Here is a 22,264-nt window from a genome sequence, read left to right as displayed (position 1 = left end):
CCGAGGAGCTCAAGGCAACTGACATCGTTCTCCTCCTCTAATCCCCACAACAAACCTGCGAGGTAGTTTAGGCTGCCCCAAGGCCACCAAACGAGTTCCATGGCCAAGTGGGGTGTGGGTGAATTCGAACCCTGGTCTCTGGGGTCCTAGCCCAACGCCATACCCACTACATCACACTGCCTGCAGTGCAAGTGATGCACTCCGGAGTTTCATTGAGGATTATCCTGAGAGACGTTTTCCACCAAGTTTTTCAGGACTAAGCAGCAACCTGCACTGCAGAAGGGTAAAAATCTGCCATAGCCATGAACGTCTTTTGAACCCCTGTCTGGACAGGGATGGACTAACTTCTGTAGTCTATGCTCTGGTAATCTCTAGGTTGTTGTTGTTGTTTAGTCGTTTAGTCATGTCCGACTCTTCGTGACTCCATGGACCAGAGCACGCCAGGCACTCCTGTCTTCCACTGCCTCCCGCAGCTTGGTCAAACTCATGCTGGTAGCTTCGAGAACACTGTCCAACCATCGTCCCCTTCTCCTTGTGTCCTCCATCTTTCCCAACATCAGGGTCTTTTCCAGGGAGTCTTCTCTTCTCATGAGGTGGCCAAAGTATTGGAGCCTCAGCTTCAGGATCTGTCCTTCCAGTGAGCACCCGGGGCTGATTTCCTTCAGAATTGAGAGGTTTGATCTTCTTGCAGTCCATGGGACTCTCAAGAGTCTCCTCCAGCACCATAATTCAAAAGCATCAATTCTTTGGCGATCAGCCTTCTTTGTGGTCCAGCTCTCACTTCCATGCATCACTACTGGGAAAACCATAGCTTTAACTATATGGACCTTTGTCGGCAAGGTGATGTCTCTGCTTTGTAAGATGCTGTCTAGGTTTGTCATTGCTTTTCTCCCAAGACGCAGGCATCTTTTAATTTCATCATTGCCCCTTCATGGATCACTGCCTTGCCGTGGTGAAGGAGCTTGAATAGCTCAGAGAAGCTATGAGCTATGCCGTGCAGGGCCACCCAAGATGGACAGGTCATAGTGGAGAGTTTTGACCAAACATGATCCACCTGGAGCAGGAACCGGCAAGCCACTCCAGTATCCCTGCCAAGAAAACTCCATGGACAAAGACCTCTAGGTTAAGTAAAGGTAAAGGTAAAGGTACCCCTGCCCGTGCGGGCCAGTCTTGACAGACTCTGGGGTTGGTGCGCCCATCTCACTCAAGAGGCCGGGGGCCAGCGCTGTCCGGAGACACTTCTGGGTCACGTGGCCAGCGTGACAAAGCTGCATCTGGCAAGCCAGCGCAGCACACACGGAAACGCTGTTTACCTTCCCGCCAGTAAGCGGTCCCTATTTATCTACTTGCACCCGGGGGTGCTTTCGAACTGCTAGGTTGGCAGGCGCTGGGACCGAGCAGCGGGAGCGCACCCCGCCGCGGGGATTCGAACCGCCGACCTTTCGATCGGCAAGCCCTAGGCGCTGAGGCTTTTACCCACAGCGCCACCCGCGTCCCGTACCTCTAGGTTAGATTACTGCAATTGCATCTGAGGATAGTTCGGAGGCTTCAAGCTGGTCCAGAATTTGGTGGCCAGGTTGCTCACTGGAGCAAGATGGCATGAGCGTATTGCACCGATCCTGGCCCGACTGTGCTGGTTGCCATTTTGTTTCTGGGCCCAATTCAAAGTGCTGCTTTCAATGTATAAAGCCTTAAACGGCTCAGGACCGCAATACCTCAAGGACAGACTCTCCCCATAAAAGCGATCTGGACCCTGGTCCCTTCTTCATGTGCCTCTTCTGTGAGAAGTCCGGAGGGTGGCAACAGAAGAACGGGGCCTTTTCTGCACTGGCTCCCCATCTGTGGAATGCTCACCCCAGGAAGGCTCACCTGGCACCTTCATTATACACCTTTAGGCACCAGGCAAAAACATTCCTCTTCAACCAGGCCTTCCACCTCTATCTGTGGCTTCTGAGAAGTGGGTGAGACGCATTTCCCCATCCCCACCTTGATTTTAATGCATCTATGTTGCAGGGGTGTAGTTGTAAGTTGCTCTGGGTTGCCTTGGGCAAGATAAAGCAACTAGCCAAGTTAATTAGTGAATAAATGGGGGTCTCAGGCCCAGGGGCTGATTTGAGGTCCTCGAAGCCTCTTTGTCCAGCCCCTAGGACTCTCGCCAGGCCACACCCCCTCCTCTGAGGCCACACCCCTCACTGCCCCTGCTTTGCACCCCACTTCCCTGGCTGGGAAGTGCTTCCCTTGAACTCTGAAAATGCCTCTTCCTTCCTTGGATGGGGGCACAGAGAAGGACATGCGACTGTTTTATTAAAGTACCCAGTGCCGGATTTACGTATAAGCAGTGGCGTAGCGTGGGTTGTCAGCACCCGGGGCAAGGCAAGTAATTTGCGCCCCCTAACCCGTGGATTTGCGCCCCCTAACCCTAACCCTACCCCTAACCCCCAGATGTTGCGCCCGGTGCGGCCGGGCCCCCCTGCACCCCCCACGCTATGCCACTGCGTATAAGCTAAACAAGCTATAGCTTAGGGCCCCACTCTCTTGGGGGGCCCCAAAAAAATTTAAAGGGGGGAAAACTGGATGTACATTTCCAAAATATAAGATAAAAAATCAAGTAATATAAAACCTATATACAGCAACAGTAGTGTAGGTCCATCAATTACCATATAGCATATATTCAACACAAAAACCAGCGACAATTTGTTGTTGACAGCTGGACATATAAAAGGCCCCATTAGCTTCAGTAGCTTAGGGCCTCACCAAACCTAAATCCGGCCCTGAAAGTACCCTACTGCGCAAAGGCAAAATTTACCTTTGTTGCCCCTCCCACTTTTGCCTCTGCCCCCATCCACCATGACACGTGGCCCCCGAAAGCCTGCCTAGAAGTGAATGTGACCCTCGGTCTGCAAAAGACTTGGCAACTACTGGCCAAAGGATAAGGAGTGTGCACATGTGTTGTTGTTGGTGGTGGTGGTGCTGCTGCTAAATTTGTTTCATTCAAATCTTTCTCAAAAAAAGCCCTGGGGTGGCGGCTACCAGCAGCTAACACACAAAATGGATTTTACAGAAACCATAATCTAGAATCCGTTATGATGCTCAAAAAAACCAAGAATCCCAGCTTGGCCATACAATTCTCCATTAGTGATGGAGGTTGGCGCCCACTGGGCCCAGTAGGGCAGAAGGCAGGGAGCCAAACAGCAGGTGGCGCTAGAGCAAAAGACAGGCAGGGCCAACCCCTGGTCTGGTTGCAATACAAAAGCCAGGCAGGGAATCACTAGCTTAGGGCAGAGTCTACTGGGCCAGTTAGATCAACCCTACAGCATCCCAAAAGCCTGCAAGGATAAATGAACAAAACCAGCGTAGGGGGCAGTCAGAGGTGCACAGGGACGGAATTTCCATAGAGAAATCGTGATTTCACCGTACAGAATTACTGGAGCGACCGGAAAAGAGATACGAATGAAGCACGTTACCTTGTGGTCGATGACAGCAGAGAAGAACGTCTCAAAATCTGTCGGCTGGGGAGAAAAGGAAACGAGGAAGAAAAATGTGAGATGCCACTTGGTTTCCGTTCTGCCCATCTCCCACCAAAGCGAGGGCTGCATTCATGTCTTACATTGAAGGTACTGTGATACCATTTTAACACCACTTTGGCTTCCTCTGAAGGATTCTGGGAACTGTAGTTTATTAAAGGTGCTGAAGGTTGTCTGAGATCCCTCTTCCCCTCCCGAGTTATTCCCTGGGAAGAGGGAATGATTGCTAAACTGCTTTGGAAACTGTAGCTCTGGGAGGGGAATGGGGGAACTGCCTAACAAATCTCAGCAGCCTTAACAAACTACAGTTCCCAGAATCCTTCAGGGGAAGCCATGAATGTTTAAAGGGACACGATAAAGGTAAAGGTAAAGGGACCCCTGACCATTAGGTCCAGTCGCGCTACAGTTCCGAGTCCCACTAAAAAGCATTAATCTCGCTATCTGCAATGGCCGAAACTAATGTAATTAATTGCCAAATGAAGTTCAGTGTCTTTAGGTACAGAAGCTACTATCATCAATGCTTTCCCCAAAGAATTCTGGGAGCTGTAGTCTGTTACGGGTGCTGAGAGTTATTCTTCCCCACACAGAGCTACAATTCCCAGATCTCCTCGGGAAAAAGGACGGATTGTTAAGGCACTCTGTGAATATGATCAATGAAGACACGAATCACAGAGCACGAGATTTGGATGGCGAAGGGATCTAGGTTCAACCCTCGCCATCTATGGCTGGAAGGGGAGCCACCGCATGTTTTGGGGACCCCTCCTGTTTTTGTGACTGCGACCGCTTGCAATATTGTGCTCTGACGTTGCAATCCGCCCTGCCGCCTTGACCCAGGCCAACGGCCCAAGTAGCCCAACATTGCAGTGCCCAGTAGCCCAGCTGCCCCAAAGGGGGAACCTGCAAGTGGGATCTAGGAGCAAGGGCCCTCTCTCTCCTCCTGTGTTTTCTAGAAACTGGGACTCGGAAGCATCTCAGCCTCTGACTGTGGAGCCAGAGAACTGCCACCATGGCTAGTAAGGTAAAGGGACCCCTGACCATTAGGTCCCGTCGTGGCCAACTCTGGGGTTGCGGCGCTCATCTCGCTTTATTGACCGAGGGAGCCGGTGCACAGCTTCTGGGTCATGTGGCCAGCATGACTAAGCCGCTTCTGGCGAACCAGAGCAGTGCACAGAAACGCCGTTTACCTTCCCACCAGAGTGGTACTTATTTATCTACTTTCACTTTGACATGCTTTCGAACTGCTAGGTTGGCAGGAGCAGGGACTGAGAAACGGGAGCTCACCCCATCATGGGGATTCAAACTGCCAACCTTCTGATCGGCAAGCCCTAGGCTCTGTGGTTTAACCCACAGCGCCACCCGCGTCAAGCCACCATGGCTAGTAGCCATCAATAGCTTTCTGAAGAAAAAAGGGGGGGGTGGCAAAAGGCAGTGGTTTGTTTGTTTGTTTTTTAATTAGTCTGTTCCGTGCAACCAACCCTTGCCTGTGTAGGCAACAAGTTTATTTCTAATTGCCAGAGAGAGAGAGGGAGAGAGGGAGTATAATGGTACCTCAGGTTAAGTACTTAATTCGTTCCGGAGGTCTGTTCTTAACCTGAAACTGTTCTTAACCTGAACCACCACTTTAGCTAATGGGGCCTCCTGCTACTGCTGCGCCACCAGAGCACAATTTCTGTTCTCATCCTGAAGCAAAGTACTTAACCCAAGGTACTATTTCTGGGTTAGCGGAGTCTGTAACCTGAAGCGTATGTAACCCGAGGTACCACTGTACTAAGGACGAAGGAGAGAGTTCTGTAGGGAAAGGGGGTGTCGGGCATTGCGGGGAGGGGGCAGGGATGGTCCCGAAAGCGGGGAGGGGGAAAGCAGGGGATAAAGAGGTGCCTTCAATGGGAATTAGCAGCCAGCCAAGTGCAGCCTCTAATCCCATCAGCCACCCGCTGAGCCGCAAAGCCCCTTCAGCGGGAGAGGAGTCTTCCCACTCACATCGCCCACTTTGATCTTCCGGTGCTCTTCCAGGAGCGAGGCTTTGATGCGGGGCCACAGAGAGTCGGGGGCGTAGAGGCGGGAGCAGGCCGAGCACTTCTGCCCGCCGTACTCGAAGGCCGAGCGCAGGGTCCCGCTCACCACGCTGGGGACGTCCGCCGAGGAGTGGACAAAGTGGAAGTTCTTGCCGCCGCACTCTGCGCAGAGGGAGAGAGAGAAGGGAGACTTTGGCACGGGAGTTGAGCGGCAGCATGGCGTCGTCTTCCGTGCTTCGTGAGAGCGTTGGAAGAGCCCTGCGGCTGGATCAGGACCCTGGCCCAGTGTCCTCTTCTCAGAGCGGCCAGCCAGGTACCCTGAGCATGACCCGAGTCCAGCGGCGACACTCTCCTGCAGTTTCTGGGAGCTGAAATCCTCCCTCTCTCTCTCACACACACACACCCCAATCAAACACTGAATTGCTGCTTGTTTTTTATATAATTTATGTTGCGGACGTGACGCTCTGCTGTTATTACTGTATGCAAAACCGCTTTGCGGCTCAGGCGAGTGAAAAGCAGCACTGAAATACAGTCGTACCTTGGAAGTCGAACGGAATCCGTTCTGAAAGTCCGTTTGGCTTCCAAAATGTTCAGAAACCAAAGCGTGGTTTCCGATTGGCTGCAGGAAGCTCCTGCAGCCAATCGAAAGCCCCGCTGGACGTTCGGCTTCCAAAAATAGTTCACAAACATTGTAAAATTAATGAATGTTAAAATGATGTTGGATTGAAATGAAAAGGTTCTAGCAATAAGGTTAAAAAGAGTATGTAAAAAATGGATTGATAATCAGATGAAAATATGAAGCTATAATATGTTAAGATATAGAATTAAGATAAAAACAAAGAGGGAAAGGATTTGCTGAACCAATCATGTGAACTGGAATACGAAAAAGGGAGGTGTGAGGAGGTCAGGAAACATGTAAACAAAATATAAGATATGAAAAGATTGATTTTTTTCTTTTTTTCTAATTGTTTTTCATTTTTCACTTTTCAAGTACTTTGTATTTTCCTTTTGTATTTTTGTATTTGTAACTTTTTCTTTTTTATTCTGTAACTACATTCTTTTTTCTGTTGGTAAAACTTCAATAAATATCTTTTTTAAAAAAATAAAATAGTTCACAAACCGGGAGCCGAAACGTTCAAGAACTAAGATGTTCGAAAACCAAGGTACAGTCATACCTCGGGTTACAAACGTTTCAGGTTGCGTTTTTTTGGGTTACAAGCTGCCGAAACCCAGAAGTACCGGAACAGGTGACTTCCGGGTTTCGGCGGTCACACATGCGCAGAAGCGCTAAATCACGCTTTGTGAATGCGCAGAAGCGCCGAATCGCAACCCACATGTGCACAGACGGCTTGCGAACGTGCATCCCGCACAGATCATGTTTGCAACCCGAGCATCCACTGTACAGTTGTATAATGAATGAATGAAAAAATGGCAGAACTCAACTCGGAGTCTCCGTGCAAACCATCACCTGAATTTCAGCCTTTCAATCCACATGCCTCCCGGAGGTATATAAGAAGCCCCCAGCTGGATCAAGCCATCTAGCGCAGCGTCCTGTTCTCACAGCGGCCAAACAGATGCCCATTACAGGAAGCCCACAAGCAAAGCTCAAGCACAAGGGTGCTCTCTCCTAAGAGCCTTGAGGGGTGGGGAGAGTTGCTGTTCTGCTCAGGTCCTGCAGCAGTGAGTTCCCAAGGTTCGCTGCACATCGCACAGCGCAGATCTGTTTCTTTCCAGCCTGCCTGAGCACTCCATGCATTCACTGAGTGACTAACAACCACCATGGCTACAGCTGGAGGCAGCTATGCTTCTGAATACCAGTTGCTAAATGTGGCAGGATGGGGAGAGGGCTCTGGGGCTCAGATCCTGCTTGGCCTCAGGATCTGAGGCATCAGTTTGGCCACTGTGAGGACAGGATTCTGGGCTAGATGAGCCAGGTGCCCTGATCTAGCAGGCTGTTGCTATGTTCTTAGTTCCTTGGGGGAAAGGAGTAAATAACAGCAACTCATGCAAGGAACAACTCAAGTCTTTCCAGCCTCTATGGAGAATTGGGGCGGTATCACCCACATCAGACGCTTACCCCCAGCAAGCCGTGGGAAGGTGCGGTACCGATCCAGGTTCTCGGAGACCTGCTTCCAGAGGCGTTTGAAGGTTCTGGAAAGGAGGGGAGGAAAAGAAGAAGAAGAAGAGTTTGGATTTCATATCCCACTTTATGACTACCCAAAAGAGTCTCAAAGCGGCTAACATTCTCCTTTCCCTTCCTCCCCCACAACAAACACTCTGTGAGGTGAGTGAGGCTGAGAGACTTCAGAGAAGTGTGACTAGCCCAAGTTCACCCAGCAGCTGCATGTGGAAGAGCAGGGAATCGAACCCGGTTCCCCAGATTACGAATCTACCGCTCTTAACCACTACACCACACTGGCTCTCATGATGCAGAATTTCAGAACTCAGACTCTTCCGGTGTTCGTATGAACAGTGATGTTACACACACACATAATCTCTGTTTCGATCTGTCAAGCCTGCCCCTAAACATATTGTATGTGATCCTGGGTTCAATCTCAAGGGGGTTGGACTAGATGTCCCTGTGGAGTCCCTTCCATCTCTAACAATTCTACAATTCTCGGGGCACCAAATTCTCTGTTTGCCACCAGCCAGCCGCTTAATTTCTGGCAGAGGCTGCATCAGCAGATTCTCTCTCTCCCTCCCATTACAATTTGCTGTTTTCTGGGGCGAGCGGGAGTTGCCATTTCCACCCCGACCTGACCCCCCCTCTCCTGCAATCTCTGGCTCTCAGAAGACTGCGAGGCTATTAAAAGCGCCAGCCTCCTCTAAACCTCTGAACGAGCGCCACGCTCGGATGCGCCCCTGCTCCTTAAAAGGTGGGGAGCTCATAAATTAGCGCTGGAGTGTGAGACTCCTGGTGTGACAGCATTAGCATTTTTATTGTTTTGAAAAGCAAGAGTTTGGTCACACTTGAAATCAAAAAGAAAGAAAAAAAGAGGGGGGAGAGAGAGAGAACGAAATGAAGTACTTCTGGCTTTGCCTCTCCTGCACTCTGCCACGGACAGGAAGTGTCAACCTATAGACAGGAAGTTGAGCAACCTGTAAACACACCTTCCAGGAAGTATCAGTCTATAAACAGGAAGTTGAGCAACTTGCAAATACAACTTCCAGGAAGTGTCAGTGTGTAAGCAGGAAGCTCAGCATCCCGTAAACAACTCTTCCAGGAAGTGGTACCTATAAACAGGAAGTCAGGCATGCTGCAAATTCATCTTGCAGGAAGTATCAGTCTATAAACAGGAAGTTGAGAAACTTGCAAATACAACTTCCAGGAAGTGTCAGTGTGTAAGCAGGAAGTTGAGCATCCCGGGAAACAACTCTTCCAGGAAGTGGCAGCCTATGAATGTCTTCCAGAAAGTGGCAGCCTATAAATAGGAATCTGAGCTGCCCACAAAGATGACCTCCAAGAAGTGGAAACTTGTAAACAGGAAGCTGAGCATCCCGTAAACAGGTCTTCCAGGAAGTGGCAGCCTATGAACAGGAAATTGAACAACCTGTAAAGACAACTTCAAATCGGTGGCAGCCTACAAACAGGAGGTCTCCCACCCCTCCTAACTCACGGTACACTGCCGGTGAAGTTGAGCCCACAAAAGTGCTCCGAGGCGGTCACTGTATCGCCAAAAACGGGGCCGTCGGCCGGGACGAACTGGATGACGTTGGGCGGGAGCCCGGCTTCCAAAAGGATCTTGTAGACGGCATAGCTGGACAGCATGGCTGTGTCGCTAGGCTTCCAGAGGACCACGTTCCCCTGGAAGGGGAGAAAGCAAAGGCCACAAAGCAAATCAGATTTGTCACAGAATCATAGAATTGTAGAGCTGGAAGGGATTCTAGTCCACCCGCCTGCAATGCAACTGGTATTTAGTTAGGACAGTTACAGTGGTGCCCCGCAAGACGAACGCCTCGCAAGACAGAAAACCCGCTAGACGAAAGGGTTTTCCGTTTTGGAGGCGCTTCGCAAAACGAATTTCCCTATGGGCTTGCTTCGCAAGACGAAAATGTCTTGCGAGTTCCTGCGGGGTTTTTTCCCTTTTTCCCCCCTTTTCCTAAGCCCTAAGCCACTTATCAGCTGATCCGCTGATAAGCCGCTTATCAGCTGATCCGCTAAAAGCCGCTAAACCGCTAATAGCGCTAATCCGCTAAGCTGACAATGGGCTTGCTTCGCAAGACAAAAAAACCGCTATACGAAGAGCCTCACGGAACGGATTATTTTCGTCTTGCGAGGCACCACTGTACCATATTTTTCGCCCTATAGGGCACACCAGCCCATAGGGCACACCTAGTCTTTTGGGGGGGGAATAAAGAAAAAAAATTATTTCCCCCCCAGGCGCGGGGCTGGGGCGGGGGAAGCTCGAGCTTCCCCCGACCCCAGAACAGGCTGCTATCCCGCAAGCCTAGGGAGCCTGGCGGGAAGTCTACTAATTTGGGCGTAGCATGGAAGTTTACTAATTTGGGCGTAGCATGGAGAAAGCAGAGAGAGAAAATATTTTCTCCTTCTCTCATAACACTAGAACTCCTCTAACGCAGCCGAACGTTGGAAGATTCGAGACAGATAACATGAAATAACTTCTTCATGCAGCATATAAACTATGGAACTGCCTGCCACAGGAGGCAGTGATGGCTACCAACCTCTATTTTTGCGGAAAACTACAGGAGGGGAGAAGGCCCTTGCACTTGAGGGACTAGTTGGGACAGTGGCCTGATTATTCCTAAATTCTTACGTTCTTGAATTTGAGAGACTGGGTATGGGCTTTTGTCCCTAACCCACTCTCCTCTGTGTCTCAGGATTGCCTAGCAAACTTCGAGGAAGTTTCCTAGTTTTAAAAAAAGACATTTTTTAAAAAAATGTCCAGAGGATGGCGAGGGGAGGGAGGGCGATGTTTAAGAACCGGAACGCTTTCCCCATGAGATGCTCAGCAGGCAGCAGGAGGGACCCCCCCCCTGGTGTTCAAAAAGCACAGGGCTGGGTGTAGAAATACGTGGGGAGGGGGGAGAAACACTTCTAACCAAAACTCCCCCTGCCACTGGCTGGTGGGGGGAAGACGAAACACCAAAGAGCCGCCCAGCCCCCCCCCCCCCCGATTACTCACCATCAAAGCGGGAGCTCCTGCCAGGTTCCCTCCGATGGCGGTGAAGTTGAAGGGGGAGACAGCAGCAACGAAACCCTGCAGGAGTAGGGAAAAAAGGATGAATTAGGACCGTGGAATAAGCAGCCACAGAAGAGTTTCTTGGGGGGGGGGGGAGGCGCGAGCGAGCGAGCGAATGAGCCCGCAAAAGCATCTGTAGCATGTGTTTTTTTAAAAATATGAACAGGGCTGCAGCTCCCTGAGAAACTTCGCATTAATTAAAAAACAAACAAACAAACACAGCCCTGCAAAGCTTCTAGCCCTCATTGTGCACAGGCAAGCTTGAAACCATGCAGAAGTCAGAAAAGGTGGGTGGGCGGGACTGATGGTCAGAAGTTGGGGGCGAATGGCTCCCTGCCATTTAGCAAAGTGCTTAATAATAATAATAATAATAATTTATACCCCGCCCATCTGGCTGGGTTTCCCCAGCCACTCTGGGCAGCTTCCAACAAAAGATTAAAATACAGTGGTCTGTTAAACATTAAAATCTTCCCTAAACAGGGCTGCCTTCACATGTCTTCTAGAAGTCTGATAGTTGTTCTTCTCTTTGACATCTGGTGGGAGGGCGTTCCACAGGGCGGGTGCCACTACCGAGAAGGCCCTCTGCCTGGTTCCCTGTAACTTGGCTTCTCACAGTGAGGGAACCACCTGAAGGCCATCGGCGCTGGACCTCATCGTCCGGGCAGAACGATGGGGGTGGAGACACCCCTTCAGGTATAATGGGCTGAGGCCATTTAGGGTTTTAAAGGTCAGCACCAACACTTTGAATTGTGCTCAGAAATGTAATGGGAGCCAGTGTAGATCTTTCTGGACCGGTGTTATGTGGTCTCGGCGGCCGCTCCCAGTTACCAGTCTAGCTGCCGCATTCTGGATTAGTTGCAGTTTCCGGGTCACCTTCAAAGGTAGCCCCACGTAGAGCGCATTGCAGTAGTCCAAGCAGGAGATAACCAGAGCATGCAGCACTCTGGCGAGACAGTCCGCGGGCAGGTAGAGTCTCAGCCTGCGTACCAGATGGAGCTGGTAGACAGCTGCCCTGGACACAGAACTGACCTGCGCCTCCATGGATTGTTGTCTTTATGATCATGGAATTACAGGGCTGGAAGGAACCCGCAAGGATCTTCTGGTCCAACCCCCCACCCCCCAGTCACAATGGTCTCTATCCTGACTGTCACATAGAGGATACCCCACCCCAGGGGGGAACAACCTTTGTGCCCCACCTCCAGCCCCCGATAGATCATGCTGTTGGTACTGGGGGGAACGCTGAGCGGCTGCTGTTCCTCCAGCTCCACGGCATATTTGGCATTGAAACGGAAGAAGTCGATGAGCTCTGCGGCCGCGTCAATCTCCGCCTGGATGACGGTCTTTGCCTGGTTTAAACAAACAAAACTTTCCAAAGTTGCCTTTCTTCCAAGTTCATGTTCAGTCCCTTATCCACACTGGCCTCTGCTTCCCTCCCCTTAACACGGAGCTACCACATAATACGCGTCCAGTGTTCACAAAAAATGAGCAGAACAATCAAATTATTACTTTTTTAAAAAAAGTTAAAATCAAACACTGGAAAAAAAATAACAAAATTCAACAAGGCGTTAAAAATCGGATCAAAACCCTCGCAAGCATTCTACGTGTCTGGATCGGCTTTGCCTAATCAAAAACGTTTTCAGCAGGCACCAGAAGGTGTATGGTGAAGATGCTTGCCCGGTGTCAAGGGGCAGGGAGTTCCAAAGACTAGGTGCAAAAATATTGGGTTTCTTTTCTTTTGCAATCATACAATCCAAGGACTGTAGAATTAGAAGGGACTGCCAAGGGTCCACCCCCTGCAATCAAGCAGTATATAAAATTTTGGTAAAAGAAAGAAATACAGTCATACCTTGCGTTACAGACACTGCAGATTACGTTTTTGGGGGGTTGCAGATCGGCGAAACCTGGAAGTACTGGAACTGCTTACTTCCGGGTTTCGGTGGCCGTGCCTGTGCAGAAGTGCTAAATCGCGCTTTGAGCATACGCAGAAGCACCGAATCACAACCCGTGCGTGCGCAGACACAAGTTGCGAACACTGCGGGTTGCAAACGTGCTTCCCAAATGGATCACGTTCGCAACCCGAGTGTCCACTGTAAATGATATTGCTTCTTCTTTCAGATTTTTGTTTCTAACTCAACACAGCCCGCAGGAAGGCAGAGGAGGATCCTAATAATAATAATAATAATAATAATAATAATAATAATTTATTTATACCCCGCCCATCTGGCTGGGCTTCCCCAGCCACTCTGGGCGGCTTCCCAAAAAATATTAAAATACTATAATGCATCAAACATTAAAAGCTTCCCTAAACAGGGCTGCCTTCAGATGTCTTCTAAAAGTCTGGTAGTTGTTGTTCTCTTTGACATCTGGTGGGAGGGTGTTCCACAGAATGGGAGCCACTACCAAGAAGGCCCTCTGCCTGGTTCCCTGTATCTTGGCTTCTCGCAGTGAGGGAATCGCCAGAAGGCCCTCGGAGCTGGACCTCAGTGTCCGGGTAGAAAAATGGGGGTGGAGACGCTCCTTCAGGTATACTGGACCGAGGCTGTTTAGGGCTTTCAAGGTCAGCACCGACACTTTGAATTGTGCTCGGAAATGTACTGGGAGCCAATGTAGGTCTTTCAAGACTGGTGCTATGTGGTCTCGGAGGGTGCTCCCAGTCACCAGGCTGGTTGCCGCGTTCTGGATTAGTTGTAGTTTCCGGGTCACCTTCAAAGGTAGCCCCACATAGAGCGCATTGCAGTAGTCAAAGTGGGAGATAACCAGAGCATGCATCACTCTGGCGAGACAGTCCGCGGGCAGATAGGGTCTCAGCCTGTGTACCAGGTGGAGCTGGTAAACAGCTGCCCTGGACACGGATTTGACCTGTGCCTCCATGGACAGCTGTGAGTTCAAAATGACTCCCAGGCTGCGCACCTGGCCCTAACCACAGAAACATCTCCCATAATCCCTTGCACAGCCTGCTGGGGTTTTAGACCCACGACACACCACACACCTGTCCCACCATGGTCTTGGCCAAGATTTCTGCTCTCCTGGGACCGCTCAGCAGGTTGGCCGCTTTGAAAAATATCTCTGCACGGTCCTGGACAGGCCGTAGGTCCCATTCCCTTCGGGCGGCCACTGCGGCGTTGATGGCCTTGTTCAGCAAGTCCTGGTTGGCAGAGAAGACAACAGAGGAGGTTTATAAGAATGAAATGCAGTTTGGAGAGAATAGAGAGAATAACTTCCTCCACCGTTCAATGCACACAGCACCGGCGGCACTCCCTGCCACAGGACAGCAGCATTCATCTGAGTACTGGATGGTGGGGAGTTTTGCACCCTGCTGGTGGGCCAACCAGAGGCATCTGATGTATGCAACAACAGCAGCAAGAATACTCATCGTGAAGTATTGGAAGACACAAGATTTACCCAGCCGGGAAGAATGGCAGATGAAAGTGATGGACTATATGGAATTGGCGGAAATGACTGGTAGAATCCGAGACCAAGGTGAAGAGTCGGTGGAAGAAGATTGGAAAAAATTTAAAGTCTATCTACAGAAACATTGTAAAATTAAGGAATGTTAGAAGGTTGTTGGAATGAAGTAATGTGGTTTTAGCAGAAATGATATAAGGATTAAGTTAAAATTGACGTGAATAACAGTATATCAAGATAAATTATTAGGATAAAAACAAAGTTGGAAAGGATTTGCTGAAACATCTAATTGAACTAGAATACAAAAAAGGGAGGTGTGAGGAGGTCAAGGAAATAAGCTGATGAAAAATAAGTTATGGGAAGGTTTGGTTTGTTTTTTGTTCGCATTTTTCTGTGTGTTTTTTTTCTTTTTCTCTATTTTTTGTCTGTTTGTATCTATTGTGATGTATTGCTTTGTTTTTTCATGCCTAATTTAGTGTTTTCTTTTTGTAACCTCTAAAACTGGAATAAATATTATTATTTTTTTAAAAAAAGAATTAAATGCAGTTTGGAGAGAATAGAGAGAATAACTTCCTCCACCGTTCGATGCACACAGCACCGGCGGCACTCCCTGCCACAGGACAGCAGCATTCATCTGAGTACTGGATGGTGGGGAGTTTTGCACCCTGCTGGTGGGCCAACCAGAGGCATCTGATTGGCCGCCGTGGGAAGTAAGAGAGGGACTGTAGCTCAACAGGTAGAGCATGCAGGAAAACCCATTTCTATCACCAGGAAACTATCCATGCCCAAGCAGCACATCTGCCGCCAGACACGGCTTCCGACGCAGGCACTGCTCACCTTATCTGCGTAGCAGTATTTGGCCACTTTGTGGGAATGGTTGAAAGGCTGAAAAAGAAAAGAAAAGGGTATTTTTGGAGGTCCTTATTGTAACGTTCTGCCCGTCTACTCAGAAGCCAGCCCCATCTCCCAGGTTTCAACGGGATTTACTCCCAGGTGGCGCAAGGGACGCGGGTGGTGCTGTGGGTTAAACCACACAGCCTAGGGCTTGCCGATCTGAAGGTCGGCGGTTTGAATCCCCGCGACGGGGTGAGCTCCTGTTGCTCAGTCCCTGCTCCTGCCAACCTAGCAGTTCGAAAGCACATCAAAGTGCAAGTAGATAAATAGGTACCGCTCTGGCAGGAAGGTAAACGGCATTTCCGTGCGCTGCTCTGGTTTGCCAGAAGCGGCTTAGTCATGCTGGCCACATGACCCAGAAGCTGTACGCCGGCTCCCTCGGCCAATAAAGCGAGATGAGCGCAGCAACCCAAGAGTCGGTCACAACTGGACCTAATGGTCAGGGGTCCCTTTACCTTTAAGTTTATATAGGATAGCAGTAGTCTTAGCTAGGAATAAAGCCCATTGGCATTCCAAAAGATATTTCAAGGAATATTTCAAGCTCATACCAAGGGCCCTCCAACTAATCCCAACAAGATTTTCTTTCATTGGATTTATATCCTGCCTTTTTCTCCAGGAACCTCGAGGGGTTGTACATAGTTCCTCCTTGCCCTCATTTAATCCCAGCAACAACCCAGTGAGGTAAGCAAAAGCAGCAACTGGCCCCCAAGGTTCCCACAGAGAGCTTTACGGCTGAGTTGGGATTTGAACCCGTGTCTCCCAGATCCTAGCCTGACACTCAAACCGCTACACAGGCTCCAGCGACAGTGAGGTTATCCTTCCCAAACAAAATCTAAAAACAAAATCTCGACAGCTTAGTGATTTTGGGAAGTGGAGGGAAAATTCATCTCAGGGCTATGTCAGGGCACTAACAAAATATAGATATAAGCGGAAGTTTGCCGACGGAACTCACCGAGACTTGATACCTCACATCGGCCGTCCACACCTCCTCTCCTCCGACGACACAAGGGATGGATTCGGTCTTGCCTTTCAAATCATTTAGAGCCTACAGAAAGAGTTAAGAGCCATTTGGTGCCCAGCTTATATATCTGAGTTTCTAACACCGGATGGGAACTGTAGTTCAGCAATATCTGGAAGCTATGGGTTCATTCCCCATCTCTGCATTAAAATTATTATTATTATTACAACTACAATTATTAATTAAATTTCTATACTGCCCTTTATCCAAGGATCACAGAGTAATTTACAACATAAAAATACATAATATAGTAACAAACAAAAACAAGAACACAGTTTAAAAGGCTATAGATGATTGAAGTAGCCAAAGGCCTGGGGGAAAAAGAATGTTTCTGCCTGGTGCCTAAAGATATGTAACAAAGACGTCTGTCACTCAGACCCATACGTGTATATGTAAGATTACGGGTTATGTAACTTCTTCCAAAGGGACGCAGGTGGCTCTGTGGTCTATACCACAGAGCCTAGGGCTTGCCGATTGGAAGGTTGGCAGTTCAAATCCCTGCGACGGGGTGAACTGCCGTTGCTCGGTCCCTGCTCCTGCCAACCTAGCAGTTTGAAAGCACATCAAAGTGCAAGTAGATAAATAGGTACCGCTCCGGCAGAGAGGTAAACAGCGTTTCCGTGCGCTGCTCTGGTTCACCAGAAGTGGCTTAGTCATGCTGGCCACATGACCCGGAAGCTGTTCGCCGGCTCCCTCGGCCAATAAAGCGGGATGAGTGCCCCAACCCCAGAATCGTCCACAACTGGACCTAACGGTCAGGGGTACCTTTACCTTCTTCCAAAACAGCATGACACTCTAGAAGTTGAATAGGATGCAAAATCTGAGGATGCTTCGAATTAGGGTACCTAAGTCGGCATAACAGTAAAAAGGCTTTGGCATGAAAAGCCCCATAACCCAAGGAAGTAGGTATGAACAAGTAAAAAATGCACAAGGAAAACAGTAGCTGATGGAAGTAACGTATTTTTCCGTGTATAGGACGAGGGTTTTTTATTTTAAAATTATGCAAAAAATTGGGGCTCGTCTTATACACGGATAGTGGAGAGTTGGGACAGGCGATTGTTGGCTGCAGCAAGTAGAAGACTGCCAGTGGCGTTTTTGCATGTTATTGGTGGATGCGTGGAGGTCCGCTGGCTATTGGCTGCTGCAGCAATTGGGCGGGCAATTGGCACTTGCTTTCGGCGAGTGTGCAGACGATTGGTGGCTTTGTGGATGTGTGTGCGATTGGTTGTGGCAGTCCTGAGGGTGAGCAATTTTCAACAAGTCTAGGAAATTCCCCCCGAAAATGTTCAGCAACTGTGGGCAATCCCCTCCCCAAAAAAGCTCAGCAACTCTGGGCAATCTCCACCCATTTTCTCAATTTTTAGTCTTATACACAGGGGCTTGTTATACATGGAAAAATACGGTAGCTGGAGTCAGTAAAGGCAAGTGATGGTCTAGTTTAGGGATGGGGGAAACTGTGGGCCTTCCAGATGTTGCTAGATTCCCAATTCCCATCAGCTGTAGCAGCAACATCTGGAGGTCCAAGGGTTCCCCATTCTAGCATTAAAAGAAGGCAGAGTTGTGACGGAGGCAGTGAGGGGCAGTAAAGGCAAGTGACGGTCAAGTTCAACGATGCCCAAAGTGCGTATATCTCCTCTATGCAGTACCTTCTGCAGAGCTGCTCGTTCGGGGCTGCCGGACTTGAATGCCAAAATGGGTTCGTTGGTCACCTCTGCAGTGGCTCGGTGCTGCCATCGCAGCCTGGTAAGGGGACCAGGTGGGAGAAGGGAGAAAGAAAAGGGAGAAATGTTAGTTCTCAGGTTCCTTTGGGAATTACCCCCCTATTAAGCTGCTGGGTCCTTTTACAGAAAGGCCGTGGCGGATGACGGCCACAGAATGACATCCACAACAGTGCCATAGCTGTCAACTTACAGATTTGAAAATAAGGGACCAGCAGCCTCGAAAATACGGGATCAGCAGCCAAAATAAGGGATTTTCTGAACACAGGTATGTTCAACTTCTGAGCTCCTCCGAGCCAAATGCAGAAAGCCCAGCCAGCAGCCAAACGAAGCCTCAAGCAGTGGTTCCCACAGCGCAGCAACCCGGCAAAGGGGATGCAGCAAGGAAAACCACTGTCACCTCTCCGCTGGGAAGCGCTGAGCAAAGGCGAGTCTCCAGGCAATGCAGCCGATTTGATCGGCACAAGGCATGCAAGCTCCACCCCCCCAGTCGTTCTTAGACTCCTTACTGGGTGAGCAACGCAGCCAAGCAACACAGTTGGAGCCTCCCTCCTCCCTGGGAGGGAGGGAGAGGAGCTGCTTCCTTTGAAACCCGGGAAATTTAAGGGACATCATCAATAAGGGACAGCAGTGGGACACAGCGCTGGGATAAGGGACTTTCCCGCCAAATAAGGGACGGCTGACAGCTATTAACAGCGCTAGCAACAGATCTTGCTACAGAGACGCTGCCATTGCCAATGCAGCCTGCCCAATGTTTTGGCCTTCAGTCCAAAGTTCAACAGTTTGCTCAGCAGACTGTAGCTGGACGTGTGCGTCTTGGTGCAAAGCTTGACATTCTTCTCCGCACCGGAACAGCGAGCCAGCTCAAATTTTCTTTAAGAACTTTAGGGCAAGTGCAGTTGGAGAGACATGGGGAAAGCAGACCGGCTGTGTGTGTTTACTTTCCTAAGATGGTGGCTTTGCCAGTCTGTTATCTCATGCAAGCGCTGATAAAATCCAAGCCCTCATTAGCTGCGATAAGGAAAGGAAAGGTGCAAAGCAGATAGAGATAACAGGACTGTGGGACTGTTGGAATTACCAGGAATCTATGTCAACGGGAGGCAAGAGATAGACTTAAGAATTAAGGCCTCTGGATGTTGCTGAACTTCAACTCCCGGCAGACCCAGCAAGCACGGCCAGCAGCGGTGGGAGTTGTAGTTCAGCTACATCTGAAAGGGGCGTAGTAGAAGGTCCCAGATTCAATAACTAGCATCTCTAGCTAGGGCTGGGATTCCCCCTGGCTGAAACCCTGGAGAGCTGCTGCCAGTCAGAGTAGACAGCACTGAACTAAATGAACAAATGATTTGAGTTGGTAAGACCACATCAAAATTGCGATGTTTCCATTTGGCCAGGTCTGCCAAAGCTGAATGGGAACTATTGCCCTGTTGCCATCTTTTTAAATATTTTATTTCATTTTCATTTCAGTCTGAATTTTAAAAAACAACAACACAAGTGAGTCTTTTTAAAAATCACGTATTGTTTTACCATCTCAAGGACCTGATTGCCTTAGGGTGAAGGTTGGGTAATTATCAATAATAATGAATTTAGCAGAAAAACCAGGGATCAGCAATTTAATTTAAAGCCTATAAATAATTCTTTTCCAAATAAGTTAAGGCAAGCACTCTGAAGGGCAAAAATGCAGACGTTCTCCTCCTGCAGTTTAATTTTTAAGAGCTCAAATCATCTTTTAACCTCCCACTGAAGTTCTTTTGCTGGTGGGGGGGAGAAAGAAAAAATTCCACTTGCTGACGACAGGCCAGAAAATTTCATCAGAGCAGCCACCCGACCTCTGTCAAAGTTCTTGCCTTGAAGCTCCTTGCAAAATCTTTGGCTGCCTAGGGAGAGAGGGAAGCACACCTAACAACCCCTCCCCCAGGTCTGTTTTTTTCCAGGTTATCTGAATTTGGGGAAATTGCTCTTTTCAGGCATGGTCAAAGCCTCAGAAAGCGAAAGGCTTCTGGAGATAAAAAGAGAGGAAAACGGGTGCCTGTCCCGGGAGATAAATACTATGGGTTAGTTTTACCCAGATTAGACCTACTGAAATTAATGGTCTCAAGTTTGCCAATGTCCATTAAGTTTATTAGTTTACTCAAAGGAGGGCTAATGTTAGAAACAACTCAATAAATACAGATCTCGATCCCCTGCTACCACCCACCAATAGAATACTGACAGTTTGAAATTGCAAATCCTTACAACAGCACAAGAGAGTAAGATCCAGGAGACAAAAAGAGATCATGGCTGAACTATATATACATAAATGTCCCATTGAATTGAATGGAGCTTAACTCACAAGTTAAGTGAAGTTAGGCTTGCAGTCAAACTCTGGAAGGGGTCTTTACATCAGGAATCAATAGAAGGGGGCTATTCATTGAGGAATGAATAGAAAAGTAATTCCTGGGGAGGCTACTACGAGGTTCCCTACACCCCCCCAAAAAAGTAGAAGTGACTGCCCAGTTTTGATCTTTGTTTACTACAGGGGTACTTTTGCATGCAAGGAAGGAGGTTACTCCAGAGATACCCCTAGAACTAAGGGCTCCAGACTCCCCACCACCAGCCCGAAGGGTGATCAGATAGTGGCAAGAAGACCTTCCTTCCAAAAATGGGGTGGGTCACTTTCAGACTTCTATAAGAGGGGCTCTGCAATACCCAATATAAAAGCCAGCCAGGAAACTACAACTAATCCAGAATGCGACAGCTAGACTGGTGACTGGGAGCGGCCATCGAGACCATATAACACCTGTCCTGAAAGATCTACACTGGCTCCCAGTACATTTCTGAGCACAATTCAAAGTGCTGAGCGTCTCCACCCCCATCATTCTGCCCGGACGCTGAGGTCCAGCGCAGAGGGCCTTCTGGCAGTTCCCTCATTGCAAGAAGCAAAGCTACAGGGAACCAGGCAGAGGGCCTTCTCCGTAGTGGCACCCACCCTGTGGAATGCCCTCCCATCAGATGTCAAAGAGAGAAACAACTACCAAACTTTTAGAAGACATCTGAAGGCAGCCCTGTTTAGGGAAGCTTTTAATGTTTAACAGACTACTGTATTTTAATGTTTTGTTGGAAGCCACCCAGAGTGGCTGGGGAAACCCAGCCAGAAGAAGAAGAAGAAGAAGAGTTTGGATTTGATATCCCGCCTTTCACTCCCTTTAAGGAGTCTCAAAGCGGCTAACATTCTCCTTTCCCTTCCTCCCCCACAACAAACACTCTGTGAGGTGAGTGGGGCTGAGAGACTTCAGAGAAGTGTGACTAGCCCAAGGTCACCCAGCAGCTGCATGTGGAGGAGCGGGGAATCGAACCCGGTTCCCCAGATTACAAGACTACCGCTCTTAACCACTACACCACACTGGCTCTCAATGGGCTGGGTATAAATAAACTACTACTACTATTATTATTATTAGTTGCAGATAGGTAGCCGTGTTGGTCTGCCATAGTCAAAACAAAATAATTTTTTTTCCCTTCCAGTAGCACCTTAAAGACCAACTAAGTTAGTTCTTGGTATGAGAACTAACTTACCAAGAACTAACTTAGTTGGTCTTTAAGGTGCTACTGGAAGGGAAAAAAAATTATTTTGATTATTATTATTATTATTATTATTATTATTATTATTATATACAGGAGCACAGTTTGCGATGGGGTGGTTTCAGCCTGACTGCCCCACACTTGGAAAATCGGGATTCAAGACAGGAAAGAGAAGATTTGCCCCCCTCCCCAAATAATCTCCCCCCCCCCAATAATCCAAACTCACCCCACCCTGGGTAGCGTTCTCTGTAACAGAGGAAGCAGCATCTTACGTATATACACGGTATATATCTCTCTCTTTAGAGGCTTTGCAAAAAGGAATCCCAAACTGGGAGCAAAGCACGCATTGAAAGGGGTAACCCCTCCCTGTTCCTTAATTTGGAATGGACCATTCTCTTAGCAATGCGGGGGGGATATCTGTATTCCCCCGCCCCCGAGAAGAACAACCCATTACGCACTGCTACACAACATAGCTCCGAAAGCATTTATTGTTATATGTATTTTCTCAGCAGAGTTCAGCCTCAAATATCCCTAGCTGAAAGTATCTATATTTAGATTCTTCCTTTGCCTCCCCCCCCCAAAGAAAGGCAAGTAGGCTAACCCAATGCTCTTCGGAAAACGGGGAGGGAGCCGCGGGAGCCAACCAGAAGGCGGCACCGGATAGTTTCAACCAATCAGACGCCGGCTTCAAGTTGCAACCTTTAAATGAGAGAGGTAAAGGGGAAACTCAGCAAAGATGTCTTAAAGGGGGAATCAGCTAAGAGAGCGGGTGTGGAATTGTGGGGGGCAAACTAAGGAATCCTGCAGCATTTCCAGTGCATTCACAAAGGGTTGGATATCGGTCCCAGACCCAAGCAAGCATTTTCCCTTAGTCTGTGGCAGCTGGACCACAGGCAGAAATGCAACCGGTGCAGCTGTCCGTGCTATGAAGATG

At 48.9% G+C, this 22,264-nt stretch overlaps 2 protein-coding genes across 2 annotated transcripts in view; one reads left to right on the top strand and one right to left on the bottom strand.

The window, feature by feature from the left end:
• The window catches only part of PAX7 (paired box 7), a 266,012-nt gene extending 262,566 nt beyond the window's left edge, over window positions 1-3,446 (top strand). Inside the window, exon 10 of the transcript XR_014158747.1 lies at window positions 2,645-3,446. The gene's annotated coding sequence lies outside the window, so the exon portion shown is untranslated. The remainder of the gene's footprint in view (window positions 1-2,644) is intronic.
• Window positions 1-21,714, bottom strand: part of ALDH4A1 (aldehyde dehydrogenase 4 family member A1) — a 30,954-nt gene extending 9,240 nt beyond the window's left edge. The window contains exons 1-11 of the mRNA XM_081871065.1: window positions 21,557-21,714; window positions 17,704-17,797; window positions 15,992-16,084; window positions 14,983-15,030; window positions 13,730-13,885; window positions 11,937-12,086; window positions 10,684-10,758; window positions 9,157-9,344; window positions 7,617-7,690; window positions 5,505-5,701; window positions 3,465-3,509 (exon numbers count right to left, since the gene is read on the bottom strand). Coding sequence (XP_081727191.1) covers window positions 3,465-3,509; window positions 5,505-5,701; window positions 7,617-7,690; window positions 9,157-9,344; window positions 10,684-10,758; window positions 11,937-12,086; window positions 13,730-13,885; window positions 14,983-15,030; window positions 15,992-16,084; window positions 17,704-17,797; window positions 21,557-21,597 — 1,161 coding nt within the window. The 5' untranslated portion in view covers window positions 21,598-21,714. The remainder of the gene's footprint in view (window positions 1-3,464; window positions 3,510-5,504; window positions 5,702-7,616; window positions 7,691-9,156; window positions 9,345-10,683; window positions 10,759-11,936; window positions 12,087-13,729; window positions 13,886-14,982; window positions 15,031-15,991; window positions 16,085-17,703; window positions 17,798-21,556) is intronic.
• Window positions 21,715-22,264: the final 550 nt, after the last annotated feature.

This window comes from Podarcis erhardii (genome assembly GCF_964252035.2).
Source record: "Podarcis erhardii genome assembly, chromosome: 7".
NCBI classification, from domain to species: domain Eukaryota; kingdom Metazoa; phylum Chordata; class Lepidosauria; order Squamata; family Lacertidae; genus Podarcis; species Podarcis erhardii.
The sequence above is the reverse complement of the archived record's forward strand: the minus strand, read 5'-3'. Positions and strand labels throughout refer to the sequence as shown.